Source organism: Dendrobium catenatum, unplaced genomic scaffold, assembly GCF_001605985.2.
Source record: "Dendrobium catenatum unplaced genomic scaffold, ASM160598v2 fragScaff_scaffold_1250, whole genome shotgun sequence".
In the NCBI taxonomy this organism is placed as follows: Eukaryota; Viridiplantae; Streptophyta; class Magnoliopsida; order Asparagales; family Orchidaceae; genus Dendrobium; species Dendrobium catenatum.
In genome coordinates, this window is record NW_021319712.1 from 390,686 (window position 1) to 411,973 (window position 21,288).

At 35.3% G+C, this 21,288-nt stretch overlaps 1 protein-coding gene across 1 annotated transcript in view; it reads right to left on the minus strand.

Annotated features, from left to right (window-relative positions):
• LOC110110705 (endoribonuclease Dicer homolog 2a-like) overlaps window positions 1–20,748 on the minus strand; it is a 96,098-nt gene extending 75,350 nt beyond the window's left edge. Inside the window, exons 1-6 of the mRNA XM_020842300.2 lie at window positions 20,534–20,748; window positions 16,784–16,996; window positions 16,440–16,666; window positions 16,004–16,275; window positions 15,369–15,787; window positions 15,150–15,253 (exon numbers count right to left, since the gene is read on the minus strand). Coding sequence (XP_020697959.1) covers window positions 15,150–15,253; window positions 15,369–15,787; window positions 16,004–16,275; window positions 16,440–16,666; window positions 16,784–16,996; window positions 20,534–20,748 — 1,450 coding nt within the window. The remainder of the gene's footprint in view (window positions 1–15,149; window positions 15,254–15,368; window positions 15,788–16,003; window positions 16,276–16,439; window positions 16,667–16,783; window positions 16,997–20,533) is intronic.
• Between the last annotated feature and the right edge of the window lie 540 nt (window positions 20,749–21,288).

Here is a 21,288-nt window from a genome sequence, read left to right on the forward strand (position 1 = left end):
TTACGCAATCTTTTGATTTTGAGGCTTACGCCTCGCCTCACGAATGAAAAATGACTCAATACCCGAATACGCAATTTTAAATATTGGTTAGAAGTGGGGTTTAATTTTATTGGGTGTTTTGGGTTTTACATCTATTAGAGTACCCATAAATTGATTTAGTTTAGAATTTATGACTTCATTTAGAAGTAACCCAAAAGTTTAGATTATAGCGGGTCTTACGGCTTCTTTAGGAAGTAGCCCAGGTATTTACATTAGGTTGGGCCATACAACTTTCGTAAAGACTAGCCCGGGGATTTAAATTTAGATTGGGACTTACATCTTTCGTAGAAAGTAACTCAAGTATTTGATTTAGAATGAGGCTTATTGCTTTATTTATAAGTTGCCCAAAGATGGGTCTTATAACCTAACTCTATAACAAGGCTACTCAGAAGTTTTAATTGTTTGGGTAGGTCTTATGATTTCTCTTGGGAAGTTGTCCGAAAAGCGAGTCTTACAATTTAATCATTTAGACTAAGATGTCCATTAATTTGTGTTTTGTAAAATATCTTACGATAAAAATTCCACATACTTTCAACATAGGATTAATATTAAAATTAATGTATTTCAAAGCATTAATTAAATATGAAATTCTCTCTTGAGGCTTTTTTCCTTGATTTTTAAACAACAGATATTCGTGTGATTATATTTAGGTAGGAAATTATGGTTTTTATTAGAAAGTAGTCTAGTTAGTGGGACTAATAACCTTTACTAAAGGTAACCCAAATATTTTAGTTAGGTAGGTCTTATTGCTTCCTTAGAAGTTGCATAATGATGGATCTTATTACTTAGCCCGATAAGCTAAGTGACCCGAGTGGTGGGTCTTACAACCATGCCTTATAAACTAAGATGCCCGGGTGACAGGTCTTGGGTTATGTTATTACCTAACATTTACCTCAGAAGACGGACTTACGACTTCTATTAGAAGTTGCCAGTGTTTTAATTAGGGGTTAAGGGTTATGTCAATTTTACCTAAAACTTCCTCTTAAGGTTGCGCTTACTGCTTTCCTTTGAAAGTTGCAAGGTAGTGGGTCTTACAACTAAGTTCTTATAAGCAAAGTTGCCCGAGAGTTTTACATTTGATTATTTGAGTATATAGTAGTTGCTTGACACCAGCCTGCCGTGGTTTTCAGTTGGTTGTTTACTAGCAGTTGTACTTACTAGTTTCACAAGTTATCGTTATAACACTAGTGATCTTTACTATAGTAGTTTCTTTTCATGTTTTAGTATATTACTTTTTGATGCATCAGTGCACTAGTAATTTTTTACCAGTAGCTTGCTCCTTTTTTCTGCTTTAGCATTTAATTTAATATTGATTTATTTTTTATGCTTAATAAATCTCATTTATTTGTTACAACAACTCATATGAGAGAGATCTTTGAAAGCTTGAAGAGAGGTTGGGATTGAATGTGTTGAGTTGTTTGTACAGTGTTTGGAGAGTTATTCTTTACTTGTTTGAGTTGGTAGAGTTGTTTGTCAAGAGTCTCAATTTATATTGTGGGTAGTTTTATACATGAATTTGTAGATTTTTGTTTGAATTGTGGTTTATTTGAGTTTGAAATATCTTATTATATATATTTCTCAGTGAGACTTCCCCTCCCCCTCCTATTTCTCTCTCCCTTTTTTTATTACATTTTTTTTTAAAATTACTCCAATTAGTCAATTTCCATACTCTCAAATTTAACGCAAAAAAAAATTAAATTGTTATTATACTTTTTAAAACTCTTAGATTTAAAATTATCATTTAAAAATATTTTCCTATTTTAAAACTCTCGTACTTAAATTTTCTTCAATTTAAAATTACCCAATGGATTAATTAATTTTGAACGATCGATTAATTTTCAAATAGCCATTTCATTAGCTAAAGGAAGGGAGATAATGTTTTTTGACAGTCAAAGACCTCTAATATTTTAAAGAGCGATAGCATTTGAAATGCAACAACACTTCAAAGTTTTTCCACTTACCGTTACTATATTGGAATATCTTGTTGGCTCAAAAAAAATGGCACGAATGCACGAATCCCGCTTTGCAGCCGTAGGATTCCATTTCCCGTAAGTCAGATTTTAGTTAACCAGATTTCCCCTGAGGGTAATGTCAGGGTTTAAAAATCTGCTGTCCTTACTTCCTATGAACGCAAGCACTCATAGTTAATTACCCCTCTTACTACATAAGAGAGAATTCTCGATTAAGGATGAATAAGTTTTAGGTAATTTTAGTCTCAGTAATAGGGGAAGTGGAGGTAAACCCGATCAAGATCCCATGATTCCATCGTCCCGGGTATATCGTAGATTTCAATATACCAGCACTAACAATCATTGATCGTAGTGTCCAAGGAATCTGATTAGCAGCCATGGGTTGCCTCCTCTCAGGGATCCCGAGTAGACTGAAGTGATTAGATATGGGCTTTAGTTTTAAATTTTAATTGGAGTTTAGGGTTTACAACTATGAGAATACCAAAAAAATTGATTTAAAGCGAGTCTTATGGCTTATTTAGGAAGTAGCCCAGGGATTTAAATTTAGATTGTAATTTATAGCTTTCGTAGAAAGTAACTCAAGGATTTAGATTTAGTTTGAGACTTACAACTTTCGTAGAAAGTAGCCCGGAGATTTGAATTTAGAATTGAGACTTATTACTCTATTTATGAGGGGCTCAATGATGGGTCTTACAACCTAACTCTACAGCGAGGCTGCCCGAGAATTTAATTATTTGAGTATGATTTATTATTTCCCTTAAGAAGTTGCCTGAAATTGTGTCTTACAACTTAATCCTTTAGACCAAGATACAAATCTATTTGAATTAGATTGTTTGGAATTTAGATTATTGCTATTTAGTTAGCAATTTTTCTAAAATGTGGGGCTTACGACTTCAGTTATAAGATGTCCAATAGCGGGTCATATAACCTAATCCTATAGATTACGATGCCAAAGTTTTAATTTGTTTTTTAGTTATATTTGGTTAGGTCTTATGACCTTCCTTAGGAAGTTGCCTGGTTATTTGTAGGTATATTAGGGTCAATATATTTAATTTAAAAATATTTCCTAACGTATGGGACTTACGACTTCATTTAGAAGTAGCCCGTTGGTGGGTCTTACAACTTATCCCTATAGCCTAGGATGTCCGTAGGTTTAAATTTAATTGTTTGGATTTTAGAATCATTATAATTTATTTAGTAATTTTTCTAAAACGTGAGTCTTACGACTTCACTTAGAAGTTGCCCGTTGGCGGGTTTTATAACATACTCCTATAGACTAAGATACCCATTGAGGGTTTGCAGATTTTTTGCTAGTTTGACACTAGACAGTGGTTTTGGCACTTACTTGCTAGTTGCTGTTTTCTACCCTAACTTTCAGTAGTGTACTTGTTTTTTCTTTTTTCTTGTGCTTGTAGTTCACTTTTTATTATAGTAGCTTGTGTTTTTGTTTTGTTAATTTGTGCCTACTTTTGTTTGTTTGTTTGCAGGTGTTCGTAGTTAGCAGTTCAGGGATCTCCACAGGTAGATATAGTTTTAGGTTACTGCTGAGGGACAGAGAGTTTATTAAGTTGTTGGAGAGTTGTTGGAGAGCTTATGTAAAGGTTTTGGAGAGCCATTGTTTGAGAGCTTTTAGAGAGTTTGTATGATTGTGTTGAGAGCTTGTATATGTTTAATTAGTGGAAATATTATTTCTCTTCGTGCATTTTCTTTTACGCTTAATTAATTAATCAATTAACTAAAAATCAAAATTTTTAATTTATTATATTAATTTTAATTTTCAAAACAAACAAACTTCAAAACTCTAAAAATTGAAAAATTATAGTATTAAAAATTTTCATTAAAAAAACTTCTCAAATTTTAAAATTTGAATTTTTTTCTTTAATAAATCAATTTTAATTAACTAATTAATTTCAATTAATTAATTAATTTTGGGCAGTGGGAAATCATCTTTTGGGTATGTTTGTTCAAATGCCGGTAGTCTATACATACACAACTTTGATCGTTCTTTTTCTTTACTAGAAGGATACTAATGATCCAGATAGCATACTTCTCTTCTCAAATAAAACCAACTTCAATAAACTTCTTGGTTTCAGCAATGACTTGTTCTTCAATTTCAAGTCGCATTCGCCATGGTGCTTGATTAACAGGCAGTATTTCTGTATCGATGGAGAGTTTATGCACTACCACTTCTGGTGATAAACTAAGCATTTCAATGTAATTCCATGCAAAACAGTCAAATTCAAGTCCAAATTAAAGTCCCAAGCATAATCCTTTGCTCTATTATTCAAACTCAAGTCCAAATTAAAGTCCATATAGTCCAACTTGCTTGAGTTCAAATGAACAAGATCATGTTCAAGTTCTTCTTTCTTATCATTTGATTTTCAAATCAAATGTAAGTTCAAATCTTATATTTTCAAACTTATTTGAGCTTAAGTTCATTTAGGTCAATTGAATCAAGTCCACAAGTCCCAAATTGTTCCAAGTCATTGTCTTATTTCAGACAAAATTTCGGCAACCTCCCGGCGTCTCCCCCGTTTAGGGGAAAAACCAAGAGGCCTCCTACTCGCCAATACATGCACGGTTGGTGTTTATGAGACACGCGGCGGTTATTATTTATGTTTTTCATCCCACCACGCGCAATAAAGGCTTTCATGGGCAATTTTCCAGTCCGCCACGAACAATGAAGTAGGGTTTTTAGGTGATCACCCACCTTGTCGTAGGCGCCGCACCAGGGTCCCATCCCACCACGCGCAATAAAGGCATGCATAGGCAATTTTTTGGTGCGCTGCGAACTTTGAGAGCAAGAATCTGAGTTTAGGGAGTTTCGTACCTTCGCGGGGTTGGCGGTGACGTCGGCACTTATATCGAGGCATAGCATATTTAATTCATAATTAATTACAAATTATATATAATTAATTATTTTTGACATATAATTAATTATATTTAATTCATAATTAATTATATATTAATTATACATAATTTATAATTAATGATAAACTAATTATAATTAATTATATTTAATTTAAAATTAATTAGATTTATTTTACAATTAAATAAAAAAAATGTAATTAATTATATTTAATCCTTAATTAATTATTTTTAATTTAAAACTAATCATAACTTTATCAGATTTTTTATTAATCAAAAATTAATTATAATCAATTATATTTTAATATATAATTAATTATATTAATTTAAATTAATTATAAATAAATAATTTTAATTTATAATTTTATAATAAACTAATTATAATTAATATATAATTTAATATATTTAATTTAAAAATAATTATAAATCAAAATATAAATATGATTAAGCATAATCATGCTAAAAAGAGAGTTTAACTCTCTGTTAACAGAGAGTTAAACTCTATGTTTTAAGCAACAGAGAGTTAGACTCTCCATTTTAGGTAACTTGGCCAAAGAAGCATGTGTGAGGGAGAGAGCCACCTTCATGACAAGTGAGCTCCTGCTGTGGCTTCCAATCGGGCAAAGAAAGGGCAAGGGAGGAGTCTTCACAGCGAGCTCTCGTCGCTTCCTGCGATCAAAATGCCGGACTTCCGATCCGACGAGAAAGGAAGTGTCGTCGATCGAGCGGATGGAGGTAGGCCGATCTAGGGCTCCAGCTAGGGTGGAGATCGAAGGAAGAAGCTCGATCAGCAAGGTAGGGGAAGGCTTCTCTCTCTCTCTCTCTCTCTCTCTCTCTCTCTCTCTCTCTCTCTCTCTCGGCTCACGTGGGACGTCGACACAAGCACGGATTCGCAACGAATGGGATTTCGCATGTGGAGAGAAATGGGGAGTCAAAGCCCCTTCGGCCTCTATTTATGGACGCTAAGAGAAGCAGAATCGAGGTGTTGTAGAACCGCGAGATTTCTTGGAAGCGATCTCGGACGGCGCTGAATCGGCACAGCCTCAGCAGGATTCGAGGACCCGATGATTTTGAGGTATGTACACAGGATTTATGGTGTCTTCCCTTCTTGTGTAGTTTATACATAGGTTAACATGGATGTTGAGGGTACTCAAGATAATGATAGGATGCTGCTCATGTAAGATATGAATGTCGAGCATATCCAAGAGCCCATGTTGTAGACAAACCATTGCCAATAGGCTTTTGTGCTTGCTTGTTATGCCGAAGCTTTCTGAAGTAACGAGCTTGCTTGCGTGTATGCATGAAGAAGATTCTCCTTTCTATCAGCTTTCTCATAATGGGTGAACGATATTGAGGAATGATTAACAACATATCTTCATATTTCCAATCATCTTGGCATTCTATTTTATGAGTAATGTGATGCGGTGTTACTTTTGATTCATAGAAAATAAATCCACGTTCATTGAAACCTCTTTTGGAGGTAACATAAATTTTTTTTAACATTTATATATTTGTATTTAGCGAGGTAGTGAATGTTTTGGAATGTGCCGCCGGCATAGGCACTATCTTGATGATATCTGTAGATATTTATTCTTTAGACACCATTATTATTGAAACTGATACTTTTTGTAATTTCTTAGTATGGAACTGGGTCCTAGGTTCCCTCCTCTTGAGATTCCGTAGTACCCTTGGGCTGATAAAGGAATTCTTCTCCTTCAATGGTCGGTTTGCTTGAACATCATACCTTGTTTGTGTGATTAACTTCGTAATCAACAGGGACAGTTAATAGTTCATTCTTTCTTTTCCCTATGATCAAGGATTTGAAAGTTGTAGAAATATCATCCTCTTCGGTATCACTATCGAAATTAGGCACTGAACAAATTTGCTTTGATTTATTTTGGTATTTTTCCAGTTTTATCTTGTCTAGTGTAAGAGCCTGAATTTTTTAAAATTCATTGCTTTTTTACTTTTGAGCTATAAAGTACTTGGTATCATCGTAGATTTTGACTTCGCGCACAAAGAATGGTTATTCATCACCATCAATGCGATATTATTTATTATATCGAATGTATTTCATACATTGATGAAGTGTTGAAGGATTATACCATACTCGTGGAGCCATGGTCTTCCAAGAAGTGCTTTGTATGATGTGTTGGAATCAATAATGTGAAATATCGCCTTTGTATTAAGTTCCCCAAAGTTCAAAGGATTGGCCCTAGATGTCCTTGTTATCACTTTCTTCATCGGGAAAATGTAATTCTTCATCCGAATCAATGAATAGTTCAGGTGTACAATGTGCTTCCTTAGAAAGCATTTCACATCAGCTTTATAGATAGCAAGAGGTGCATTGCGTCCTCTTGTAGCCTTTCCACCTCGTTGATTTATGACTCGGCAAGTTTTGATTAGTATGCTCTCTTCCTTTGCTGACTCCGAGTCAAGAAATAAATTAACCATATATTCCTCTAACTTGATAGGACGCCTTAGAGGTTGCTGATATAATCGATGGAGTCCATGTATTTTTTAATCACAATTTTCTGATTTATTAACTTCTTTTCTTTCTAAGATTTTGATTTAGTTTTATTCTTTCCTTTTTCATATTTGAAATATTTCAAAGGTTTCTTCTTGCTTGAACCGGACCCTCCTGCCACTGGGTTCTTTAAAGAAAGGAGTCTTGGTTCAACTTTCAATTCTAACACACTCTTATGATGAATGCCTTCAATGGCCAATAAAACATGCATCATCTGTTTAATTTTCTTTGAAATAAAGGTCTCCCAACCACATTCATCTTCCTGTTGTGCTTTTTCATTCTCGTTCTCTATGCTTTGACAGGGTATAGAGGAGATAACATTGGTTTTCTTTCTCTTAGGATTGACAAGAACACAATTAGACAGTGTAAGTTCATCATTCTGATAATTTCTTTCGACCCAATCTTTGAATATGAAATCCTATCATACGAACAGTAATTCGGATTATCAGTCATGCCAGCCTATTATGGTCGGCGAGATTCTGACAATTGAAGGCCGATTTTTAGTGTTTGCCTGAAAATCTTTAACGTACATTACTTTTTGAAAGAATACTGCTTGTTAATTTTTTTCCTACAAGGTAAGAGGCTTTTACCTTTTTCTTGTTTGTTTGAGCATCTTTGGTGGATTCATCAAATCTTCCGTTCTTTCTTATCCAAGGAAGATGGGAATGTAGTTTCACCTCGCTTCTTTTTGGATCAAATATCATGATATGTTTTCATTTCCCTGGCGGATTATTATTATAATCAAAGTTGGCACTTCTAGGCTTGGGTAACTGATGTGAAACGTACATGCGATGGAGGAGTTACTTTAAGAAATTAAAGAGATCAATTAAAACTTAGTAACCCAAAATAAAATTATCGTTTATAATAAGAGAGTGATCATTAGAATTCGTGGCTTTAACTTGCTTAGACAAAGATGAGCAAATTTCAGAAACCAAACAATTTAAGAAAACGCAAAGTTCAAATTGTAAAACTACGACGGTGAACAAAATCCACAATTTAATAGAGAGAACTTTCACCTTTGGAGCCCATGCGCTCAATTAATCTAGGCTTCAGCGGAAGAAGCGTCTCCACATTAGAACCGAGGTCACTCCGAGGAAGCAGGAATCTAAGATCGTCGTTCTGGGATGGTGGCCGGAGCGGTGGAGGGTGGCGGCTTGGAGTGGAGAAGGTTGGCCAATGGTGGAATCCAAGAGAGAGGTGCAGGAATTTCTGCAGGAATTGGGTTTGGGGGGAATTAATTGGAGGGATACGGTTTGCAAATCAAATTAATTCCATGAGGAGGGGGCGGTTAATGGAGAGGGTTTAGGGGCTGAATTTGTGGAGTTAATGGGGTGATTAGGAGAGAGAAATGGCTCTATGCATGGGTCGGCCAAGAAGGAGAAGAAAGAGGGGAGAGGGGATTAATGGAGTGGGCCCCACAGATTTAAATAGCAGATTTTTATTTAAATCCTGTAGGGAATTCAATCCTTCATAAAAGGAAAAATTTCCTTTCATATGCCAACGTATCCAGCCCTTTTTGAATTTCAAATTAACATCAAATGTGTAGAATTCCGTTGCTTGGATTCCGCTTGCTTCACTTTTCTTCAACGCTTGATCTCCACGCAATAATCTAGGGACGAAATCTAGAACTCACGGAGAGATCTAGTTTTCCCGTTGAACTCACTAAGAGATCTACGGGAATGCACTCACAAAGAGAACAAAGGGGAATAAATTTTCATTTCATCAAAACTAAAATTACAATACATGAGGCCTCATATATATAGGCCAAAATGAAAAAAAAAATGAGAAATGACACAAATGCCCTTCCGGGCTACATAAACGACTAAATGCTCATAAGGGCAAAAATGGAAAAACTTTAAAATAAAATACGCTACTACATAAAATGACAAAATACAAGTCATGCTCGTGGCCGTCGATCTCCGGCGTCGAAAATGCTGACGATGTCCTCATCAGTAACATTTCAAACTTGGCTACACGATCGAGTAACTCCTGAAATGTATTGTTTGTAGTCATCGCCAGATATGGAACCATATAATCATCTATGTTTCCCAGTAATAACTCGACAGCATGTTTTTTAGTGAGTTGTTACTCGCATTTCATGCTGAGATTTCTCCACCTGGTTATGTACTTGGTGATTGATTCATCTCTTTTTCTTTTCTCAAGAGCGGGATCAGTGATAGTGACCTTATTTCTTGCACTAACAAATCTTTTAATGAACATCGTCTCTAATTTGGCGAATATTCTTACTGACTCGTTGGATAACTCAGCATACAATTCAAAAGCTGTATCTGTTAAACTACTAATAAATTGACATAGTAACAGAGTATCATTATCTCCTTTATTTCCACATGTAGCTTTGAATTGTGCCAGATTTTTACGAAAATTTGCAGTGCCGTCAAATAAATTAAACTTTCGCACTATATACCCCTCTGGATACTTCTCTTGGTCATATTCTACAGGATATGGACGACCTTTCCCAACTAAGGCTTCAAAAGCTTCAAAAGCAATAGCTGCTTTAACCTTTTGACTGATGAGATTCTCAATTTTAGATTTGCTGACCATTTCATCTTCCTTAAAAGCTACCAAAGTTGGCTCCAGTAACTCTTCTAATCTTCTATTAGAAGTGAGCACCACATCAGAAAGAGTTTGAATATTCCCTTGAGAATTTGCTACGGTTGGTTGACTAGTAGCCATCATGCCAAGCTGTCCAAACAACTGCTTCATCATATTACTCATCTCATCAAGACGAGCATTTAAATGATGGATTTCTTGATCTTTCTTCTGTTGCAATGATTGTATTTCTAATTACAATCTCTTTACAACTTCAGTTTCTTCCTCCCCAACTTCTAGTTGTGGAGCTCTATTCACAGTTGTTGCTTGTTCTTGGTCTTCTCATAGTTGTTTTTCATTTTGCAAATTCAATGCTGCACTTCTCCGAGTATATCGCAGATTAGCTCAATCAGGTATATAATCAACCATTCGGACAACTTCAATGCCAATGGGACCAACACACCCTTCCACTTCATCATTATCATAGTAATCATCATCATCCAACTCATGATCTTCTACAAGTTGGGACCGCCGCTTCCAATATATGACTGGAGAGTCGGGGGATTCTTTATAGACATAACAACTTTCCTCTTTTGGTGTAATCATATCAACAGAAATCTTTTTATTAAAGGACAACTTCTGGACATGAGATTTAAGTCGCCCTTTATAAATTTTCTTTATCAAGATTATCTTTTTGAGCTCGAGGATATTTGGGTCTTTTTGGAACCCAAACTTGTTGTCTTCTCTGAGTTACATATTGTTGACCACCAACATCGGAATGTAACTTTGAATGGCTAGATTCGTGATATGATGGTTGGGGCCTTCGTTTATCATATCTTCTATTATAGACTTTTGCATGTAAATTATCAGAAGGCTCTCCTAACTATTTTCTTCTACAATATGGGTATCAACCTATATTAAGACAGAATTCTCTTGGATTTTGGTAGTAGGGAGGACAACTAAACTCTACTCTATAAGGTCTTGTTGACAATTTGTTATTCTGAGGATAAACCGCATTTGAGGAAATAATTTCAGTAACAGATTTCCTCAGTCTTCGTTGTAGATTTCTATCTTTGACAGTCTTCAGTATTTTGTATTCTTAGAAGAGGCAGATTCTTCCTTCTTCAGTGGTTATCGCTGTTAACGTTAAGTCTCCCAGAAAGACTTTTTTAATTTTCCTTTGTCATCATCATTACCCACTTTAATGGTTCAAAACTAGTACTAGTGGGTATATTTGCCTCTAACTGCGGTGATGACTCTAGAAGTGTATCGGGCACCCATCCATTAGCTCATAAGCAAGCATTAGCATTCCTTCTGGCTTTCCTAGAAAGTTTAGCACTTGAATCGGGAACTTGATTGTACTCTTCAGGCACTTCATCCTGAATTATGTTCCAACCAGTTGTATTCACACCAATAGATTGCAGCTTGGGATCATAAACTTTCTTTTTAATCACTGGAGAAGCAACAGGTGCCATGGAGAGTCTTGAAAATACAGAAGCCCTCTTGGGAGTCTTCACATCAACAGCTTCAATAGTATGGTTCTTAACGACACCTTTGGCAGTACGTACGCTAACAGTACTCTAAGGAAAGAACTGTAGGAGCTGTATGACTTCAGAAATAGTTCTGAACTGAAGGGTCGCTCCAGCATAGCCTATATTCAGAACGGCAAATTATTACGTCCGATCATCGGACGTATCTCGGGATACTCATAAAATATTATTTTAAATTAAGTGCGTCAAAAACGCAGGTAAAGCGCAGGAAAAGGGCATATAAAGTGCAATAAAAAAAAACACGATCAAAGCGTATTTAAAGCACAGTCAAAGCGCAGTCAAAAAGCGCATGCGACGTGGCAAATTTTAATTGAATGTCCACACCTATTTTTAGGTCCGGTGATCGGACATAATAATTTGCTGTTCATAACAGCTTGAGGGAACTGCACTCTTGCTCCCTCACCTAAGTTCACAAACATGAAGGATTGTACATGCATCATATTATCATCCAGTCAACATAACTTACAGGGATTAGGGTCAACCTGAATTCTGTTGAAAAAAAACACAAAACTGTTTTGAATAAACATCTATATTTATTTTTAAATGCTTTGTTATTTGAGACTAATTATATCTTTTTATCCAAAAATGGGGAGAAAAGTATTCCAAAGCGAAGTCGCCAGAAATCTGTTCGCTCAAGAAAAAAATGGCACGAATCCCGCTTTGCAACTTATGATTCTATTTTTTTTAAGTCAGATTGTAGTAAACCAAATTTCCCCTGATGGTAATGTTAGGGTTTAAAGATATAGAGTCCTTACTTCCTATGAGCGTAAGCACTCATAGTTAATTACCCCTCTTACTACGTAAGAGAATTCTCGATTAAGGATGAATAAATTTTAGGTGATTTTAGACTCAATAGTGGGGGAAGTGGGGGTAAACCTGATCAAGATCTCATAGTTCCATCGTCCCAAGTATACCATAGATTTCAATCTACCAATACTAACAATCATTGACCGTAGTGTCCAGGGAATCTGATTAGCAGCTATAGGTTTCCTCCTCTCAGGGATCCCGAGTAGACTGAAGTGGTTAGACATGGGCTTTAGTTTTAATTTTTATTTGGAGTTTGGGGTTTACATCTATTAGAATACCCAAAAAATTGATTAAAAGTTGATCTTATAACTTTTTTAGAAAGTAGCCCAGAGATTTAAATTTAGATTGGGATTTACGGCTTTTGTAGAAAGTAACTCAGGAATTTAGATTTAGTTTGGGATTATAACTTTCCTAGAAAATAGTCAGAAGATTTAAATTTGGAATTGGGGCTTATTACTCTATTTATGAGTGGCCTAATGATGGGTCTTACAACCTAACTCTATAGTGAGGCTGCCCGAGAATTTAATTATTTGGGTAGGACATTATTTCTCTTAGGAAGCTGCCTGAAATTAGGTCTTACAACTTAATCCTTTAGACGAAGATGACCATTGATTTGAATAAGATTATTTGCGGTTTAGGGTTATTGCTATTTATTTAGCAATTTTCTTAGAATGTGGGGCTTACGACTTCAGTTATAAGATGCCTGATAGCGGGTTTACAACTTAATCCTATTAGATTAGGATGCCCGAGTTTAAATTTATTTTTTAGTTAGATTTGAGTTAGGTCTTATGACCTCCCTTAGGAAGTTGCATGGTTATTTGCAGGATTATTAGAGTTGATATATTTCATTTAAAAAAAAATCCTAATGTATGGGACTTACGACTTCATTTAGAAGTAGCCCGCTGGTATGTGTTACAACCTAACCCTATAAGCGAGAATTTTCGAAGATTTAAATTTAATTGTTTGGGTTTTAGGATCATTATAATTTTATTAGTAATTTTTCAAAAATGTGGGTCTTACGACTTCACTTAGAAGTTGCCCATTGGTGGATCTTACAACTTACTCCTATAGACTAGGATGCTCATTGAAGGTTTGTAGATTTTTTGCTAGTTTGATACTAGACCGTGATTTTAGCACCTTCGCCTTGAACCCGTCTGCTCTTCCCTCTACAGCTCGGTTTGGCCGCACGAAGGAAATGAGGACCGAATGTATTTCGGTCCTCTAATAAGAGTGGGGGCATAGGGTTCATAGCATAGAGTCTTAAATGCCCCTTTACATGCATTATTTCGTATTAATACTATTTGTAGTTTTGTCATATATAAACCTCTACGAATTTTAACTTCCAAAATATGTGAAATCCAATATGGCTTCTTTATACCGATTTGCTCAGAATTTTACGTACTATTCTATAAAACTTATTGCATCGAATTCCGACGACTTTGAAATTTTGCCTAACTTCATCGCGACGCATCCAAATGCGTGCGACGTTGAAGATCAATATTTTTCGGATTTTACAATTTGATGCTACTAAATGCTAAGAACTTAGCTTCTAACAAGTAACCTCAAAAAAGTTCTCGCGCATCACCAGGAAGGATGATTAATTATAGGTGTTTGCATTTATGAGAAACCTAAAACCAAATCATGAAATCCTCAAAAAAAAAAAAAACAAGGACAAAATCTCGAGGTAATGTCTTATCTTAAACCTAATAAAGCATCCAAAAATTTGAAACGGAAACACTCACGCTCTCTCAAAAAAAAAGCTAGGGGGCAATTTTTTAGATCCCACACCTTTATTTACTTGTAATATTTAGGAGGAGCCTTTGAAAATATATCTTGATATGATTTCCATTAATACTCACATTGGATTTGCTTTTATCCTACGAGATGGTACATTCCACCAACGTGAAGCTCTTCCCAAGCTTAAGAAACAGGACATCACACGAGGAGAAAGCAGGGTAAAGGAGAAGTGCTCACCGTATTGTATCTATGATATCACAAAGAAACATTATGAGTTTCTATCTATGTTATCCTCTGTCGCATTTCATCATATTGTACGTCACTGTTGGGATGACTTGGATTCAAACGCCAATATTATCCTGACACAACCTAAAACATTAACTCACGAAAACCTACAAAATTAAGATATTGCTACACGTAATTATGAAAAGTTGAAAGCATGCCTCATGCATTTAAACTATGAAATTTCATTTTCCATAATATCATTTCCAGTACTGACTTAAGGATAAATTTGCAAATATTCTACAACCAATCAAAATGCTGATTCTAAAACATAGGGAAATGCTGGGAATACAACAATTTTCTAGTTTTCTTTTCCTGATGTGATTTCATTAAGCATGTTACAGCGAAGACAAGGAATACAGTGACTACGTTTAAGTTATGACTTCTAACAAAGAATTATTCTCCCTCATTATGCCAAACATTAAAAAGCAAAGGCCACAAACTTCGAAGTACAGCAACAATACTTGTGCAACTTAAAATTTAAAAGAAGTTTGACTTTGATACCCTTCACCTCGCTAGCTGTGCTGTTACATAGATAAACAAACAATATGTGACTAGCTAATGTTTTCCCAGAGTTTTTATGCCACTATCATTAAAAGAACAAAAAATCCAACATGCTTGTTAAATTGGCATGCTGTGACTCATTTCAAAGTACTCTAGGTTAAAAGCTGCACATTAAAACATTATCTCAAATGATGTATATGATTGGATTGGCATGTTGGAACTCATTAAAAATCTGCACATTAAAATAACTAAACTTCTCCACGAAGATTGTAATATCAGGAACATCCGAAAATAATATTTTCATTTTCTCCATACCTCTTTGTTTGCAGAAGAAGCGTCTAAGAAGAAAATTTTGCACGGTATTAAGCCTTCGGGCTGCCAGTAACGGTCCCCCTTTAGCTTTCAATCTGAGACCATAGCTGACGTGAACAAACAAATTCACAAAAGAAGAAAAATAAATAAAATTTTAAAGATCTTAACATCAACGATGCAAATGCCCACAGAAAAAATATTCAATAACAAAACATAGATTACCGAGTAAGGAAATATTTCCTATATGTAGTGATCTCTCCGTTTCTCAACTTAAAAGATGAATTTATATCCATTACATCAAGAATACCAGTAACACAATAAATATGTCCATTGTGAGGTGTATAAACTACAGAGTGATGCAACATACAACGGCAAATGCAGCCATTTTTTATCTGTATCAGCTGAGCCACAATTTTTTTAGAACAGCAGTGCTCAAGGTGCTGCATTCTATTCTCGATAGAGAAAGCAGGTGAATCAACGCAAGCCCAGTCAACTCCTCCAATGATTGAAGGAATGAGTAAATAAACAACGGCTTCAGATCCATCCTCTGTGCAAATACGAAGTGACCTCAAGAATTTATCATAATCTTGGTGAATCAGTAGACTCAGAACAGAAACCTGAAACCTTCGAGCTCTAAAGACCTAGACCCACAAGAAAAAAGTGCAAAATTAGTATAAAATATAATTTCCTAAGCATACATAAGCACCAGAAGTGTCAACTCATCATCCAAATATACAAGAAAAGTTCAACCAGGCTACTGCTCAAACAAAGCCTCAAGGCATTAATAGGTCAAATAAGCACAGGAGCGAAGAAGATTTAGTGAATAACATTAAGAAATTGTATGAAAAATATCTTACCTGGTCACGGTCAAGATGGATAAAACCGAAATAATCAACTTGTACAAGTATAGAACCACTGGAAGTCTCCAAATTGAATGAATTAGAAATAAAATCAGACCCTAAATCACACTTCACAACAAGGAAGATATCGATCTTAAAATTTTCAAAGTCAACTGAACTCATAGAAACCTTGTAGCAATGATACAGTCCAACACTACAAAATGATGACCACGAACTCACTAGCTCACCAGGAAAATAGTAGTCTTCTTCAACTTTGCATGTTTCATCCCCTGGTGAGAGTAAAATAAAAAACAAATGCAATGAAAACGGTTCATTACCAATTAATATGCTACAATTAAAATGAAAAGAATTATATGTCAATAATAGACAAAAAGTTATGTTGACAACAAATAAAATATGAGCATTGAAATTTTTCTAAGAAATTAAATTTTACCGCCATTGTTATCATCTTCCGTAGCCTCATCAATCACAGGTATAAGATGATCAGATAAAGCACCAATCTGATGTAGCTCCTTGCATGCTTCAAGACATGCAATTTGCCTTACCATGTTACGTGTACCCTCAACTTTAACAGGTTGTAAAGGACTACTTTTTGGAAGGTGCAAAGTGCAAGTGTTTGAATCCTCATCAATTTCAAAACGAGGGAGTGGTTTGAAATACCTAAAATAGAACCAAAAAGGGCTAGTAAAGTATTCCATTATAAAAAAACGTATAAATGAAACAAAAGTTAACATAATAATAACTAATAACAGAGTACAGAATGATGAAAAAACGCACCCATCAGAAGGGAGCCTTGAACAATAAAAGTATATCAGTGCTACACTGGAGTTGAGATTAACAACAGAACCTGTAGTCTCAACACGGTATGAGTTGTTTTCAACAATGTTTGGAGATTTACAAGGAAGGGAAGCCACACGAAGGGCTTCCCCTCGCATAATATCTCCACTGTCAAGGAACCTTCGTACTTGTAAAAGTGTCTGCAAATCATCACTGTATAAAACAAAAAAATATTGAAAATAAAATAAAAGAGCAATTACGCCATGAAAGATATTAGTTGATAAATAATTTAGAAACTGTAAGCACAAGATGGTTATTTGAAAACGTAGAAAAATACAGTTAAAATTTTTTGAATTGAAAACAAATACATTTTACCTATCTCACCGCTGTGTGCAATTTGCCGATTACCCAATCAAAATCTTCCCTCTACCACATCCAATATCTTAAAAAAAATATAATATAACATATCACTTAATGTCACATGCTTCTATCACATAAACTTACTAAATCCCTAAATCATAAGAACCTACACATAAGTTTTCTTAAATTTCCTAAATTTACCATTTACCAATTCAAAATTAATTATATTTACTTTCTAATTTTGGATTTCTTCATAATCCTAATTTTTGGGAACCCTTTTTTTGCTAATTTCATTATATATATATATATCATACACTTAACTAGTAATTAAAATACAAGTAATTTCCGAATTAATCTAAATTAAAATTATAAAAAATGAAATTTTGTGCAAAAACCCTAATTCTCACCTCTAAAATCTGTCATAAGTCTATTTGAAATAATAATATTTAAGGATTTTCATGATTAGGAAAAGCCCTAAATTTTTTTAACTTGAAATTTAATTAACCCTTATAAGAGGCTTTCTAATGTCATTAGGAATCATTCTTATAAAACCATTTTGAAAAAAAAAAAATTGGAAAAAACCCTAATTTTCAAAATCCAAATTTTTTTTGGGGAAAACAAGAAATTTCATAATTAGAAACCTTCTTTACTCATTCATCTTCGAAACTTTGATGTTCTGGATAAACCCTAAAACTTTAATCCAAAAAAATCTAGGGAGAATGAAGGCATTTTGGTGTATAAAACTTACCTGACTCTTCCTTAGACTTTCCCCTTCACATACCCTCCAAATGCTCCCCGAAAGCCGCCGAAGCTCCAAGCCACCTCCCTTCTCACGTCCACTCCCCCTCTCCTATTCGACAAAAGGAAACACAAAGGAACTGAATATTTCGGTCCCTTAGAGACTTATGAAAAAGGTAGCTGGAAAAAGACGCATGTACCATTCTCCTATAATTTTTCCTTATGGCCTTGGAGGGCTATTTAAAAATTTGCATTTTAATTTTATTGAAATAATCTTCGTCCATTTTTAACTTTAAATTCGCGCGAAATTAAGTATAAGTTCTTTATACCGTTTCGATCAAAATTTCACGTAGAATTTAATAAAATTAATTGTGTCAAAATTCCGACGAATTCAAAATTTTGCTTAATTTCATCATGACGCATCAAAATGCGTGCGACGCATATGATCAATATTTTTAGGGATTTACAAATTGGATTATGGTGGATGCAGATACACTATTTCTATCAATATCAAAGAAGCAACCATTCAAATCTTCTTCTTGTAATTCAATTGATGTTACCTCAACTTCATCTTGTACAAACTACTCATAATACGATGAAATATCCTCACAAATGATGCAGGCAAAAATCAGGGGGATGGGGGACCCGAGGACCTCCGCCTGCAAGAAATAGGAAAACTAACTACAAGCTCGTAATAAGACGAGCAAACTCTTACATTTCAAATAAAAGAAAGACTTATAAATAAAAACAAACTGACAACAACAAATTGAAATTAAACGAGACTTACAAACTCGAATCGAAATTAAAGACATCCTAAACTTGCTTTACTTATAAAAGACGGATACAGGTGAGGTGGTCACTTGCGGAGAGACCAAAGAGGTTAGAAGCCGAGAAGAAGGGTGGAAAGAGATTGCAAGATTTCCAAAGAAGATGAGAAGAAGAAGGTGGACAAAGCTCGCAAGCTTCTCCAAGAAAATCCGCAGCTTTCTTTTCCAAAAATTCAAATATCACTTTTTTAAAACATTACAAACCCCTTATATTTATAGGTATGAAAAGAGGAATACAAAAAGACACAACATTGAATTCCCACAAGAATCCAAGCAACACAACCACGGAAATCCCCCCCCCAACTTCACAGGAAAACAGCCCACCCAGGGAACCGAAGAAGCAACCACGAGAACCCAAGAGGCCGCACGGAACTGAGGCGCCAAAAGCCACGGGAAAGCCCCCAGTTCGGAAAACCAGCAGCCACCGTGAGAACCAAGGAGCCACGGTATGGAAACAGTCAACCCGTGGAAGCCAAGGAGCCAAGGCATGGGAAAACAAACTTCCTTGTGATCCCAAAAGCCATTTTGGAATCCCAAGGGACAACTTAAATTAAGACATAAAAAACTATAATAAAATTTTCATTAATTAAAAGATAATTATGAACTAAAACTTAGCTAATAATGAGCTAACCCTTAGTTCAATAAATGAACTAAAGACCAGCTGATAAATGAGCTAAATTTCAGCTCAAATTTCATTGAGCTTGTAAACTAAAGGGAAGTCAAAATCAACTTATTTTGGGTTTGAGTTGATCCCCCCTTTGTCTACATCAGACTCCCCTTCTTGAGAACTCATCTCCCGATGAGTTAGCTTTGGTTTCTTTTGAGGAGGTGAAGACGGTGCATCCAACTCTTTGATCTTTTCTTCAAATTTCTTCAAAATTTCTTCCTGCTCTTTCTCGAACTGCCTTTGTAGAAATGATTTTCACTTCTCGAATTTTTGATCACATAAGATCATGTGATATTGAAGCTTGTATAATCGGTCTTGAAGCGGATCAGTTGAATCACTTTCAGTTGGAACCCATCTGTCTAGTGGAAGAGGGACATCAGGATTGTTTTCTTCCATGAATGAATCCAAATTTTTGTTGTTTTCCATTCTTTAAATGACTCAAAAAAAAGACTCAATCTAAAAAACTTAGACTCAAAATACTTTCAAGACTCACCAATCTAAGAACTTAAGACTCACAATAAGACTCACGACAAGACTTACACAACAATACTTGACTTGAAAAACAAAAACAAAACTTGACAAACCTAAACAAGACTTGACAACCAAATCCTAGGACTTCCTAACTTGCTATGATACCAAATGATGCAGGCAAAAAATCGGGGGATGGGAGACCCGAGGACCTCCACCGGCAAGAAATAGGAAAACTAACTACAAGCTCGTAATAAGACGAGCAAACTCTTACATTTCAAATAAAAGAAAGACTTACAAATAAAAACAAACTGACAACAACAAATCGAAATTAAACGACTTACAAACTCGAATCGAAATTAAAGACGCCCTAAATTTGCTTTACTTATAGAAGAGGGATACAAGTGAGGTGGTCACTTGCGGAGAGACAAAAGAGGTTAGAAGCCAAGAAGAAGGGTGGAAAGAGCTCGCAAGATTTCCAAAGAAGATGAGAAGAAGAAGGTGGAAAAAGCTCGCAAGCTTCTCTAAGAAAATCCGCAGATTTCTATTCCAAAAATTCAAATATCACTTTTTTAAAACATTACAGACCCCTCATATTTATAGGTATGAAAGGGGGAATACAAAAATACACAACATTGAATTCTCACAAGAATCCAGCAGCACAACCACGAAAATCACCTCCAACTTCACGGAAAAACAACCCAGCCAGGGAACCGAAGAAGAAACCGCGGGAACCCAAGAGGCCGCACGGAACCGAGGCGCCAAAAGCCACGGGAAAGCCCCCAGTTCAGAAAACTAGCAGCCACCGTGAGAACCAAGGAGCCACGGCATGAAAACAGCCAACCCGTGGAAGCCAAGGAGCCAAGGCATAGGAAAACAAACTTCCTTGGGATCCCAAAAGCCATTTTGGAATCCAAAGGGACAACTTAAATTAAGACATAAAAAACTATAATAAAAATTTCATTAATTAAAAGATAACTATGAACTAAAACTTAGCTAATAATGAGCTAACCCTTAATTCAATAAATGTACTAAAGACCAGCTCATAAATGAGTTAAATTTCAGCTCAAATTTCATTGAGCTTGTAAACTCAAGGGAAGCCAAAATGAACTTATTTTGGATTTGAGTTGACCCCCCCCCCCATTTTGTCTACATCAACAAATCAAAAGGACTTCGTCATCATTCAACTCTTCTTCAAGTTTTCATCCTTGAGTCTCTTTTTGTACATAATATACACAAAGAAATTCATCATTAATGTTGTTAGAAAATTTATCATGTCTGTGTATAGTTAATTATATGTGTTCCAATTGTGTTTACATATAGCAACACAAGAATAACAAACCAATAGAAAACCGTAAGCGGGCTTAATGCTATAGAAAAAGGGAATGAACGTGAAGTCGACAGCAACGAAGAGGTGGATTTAGTTTAGGTTTAAGTTTTTTTAA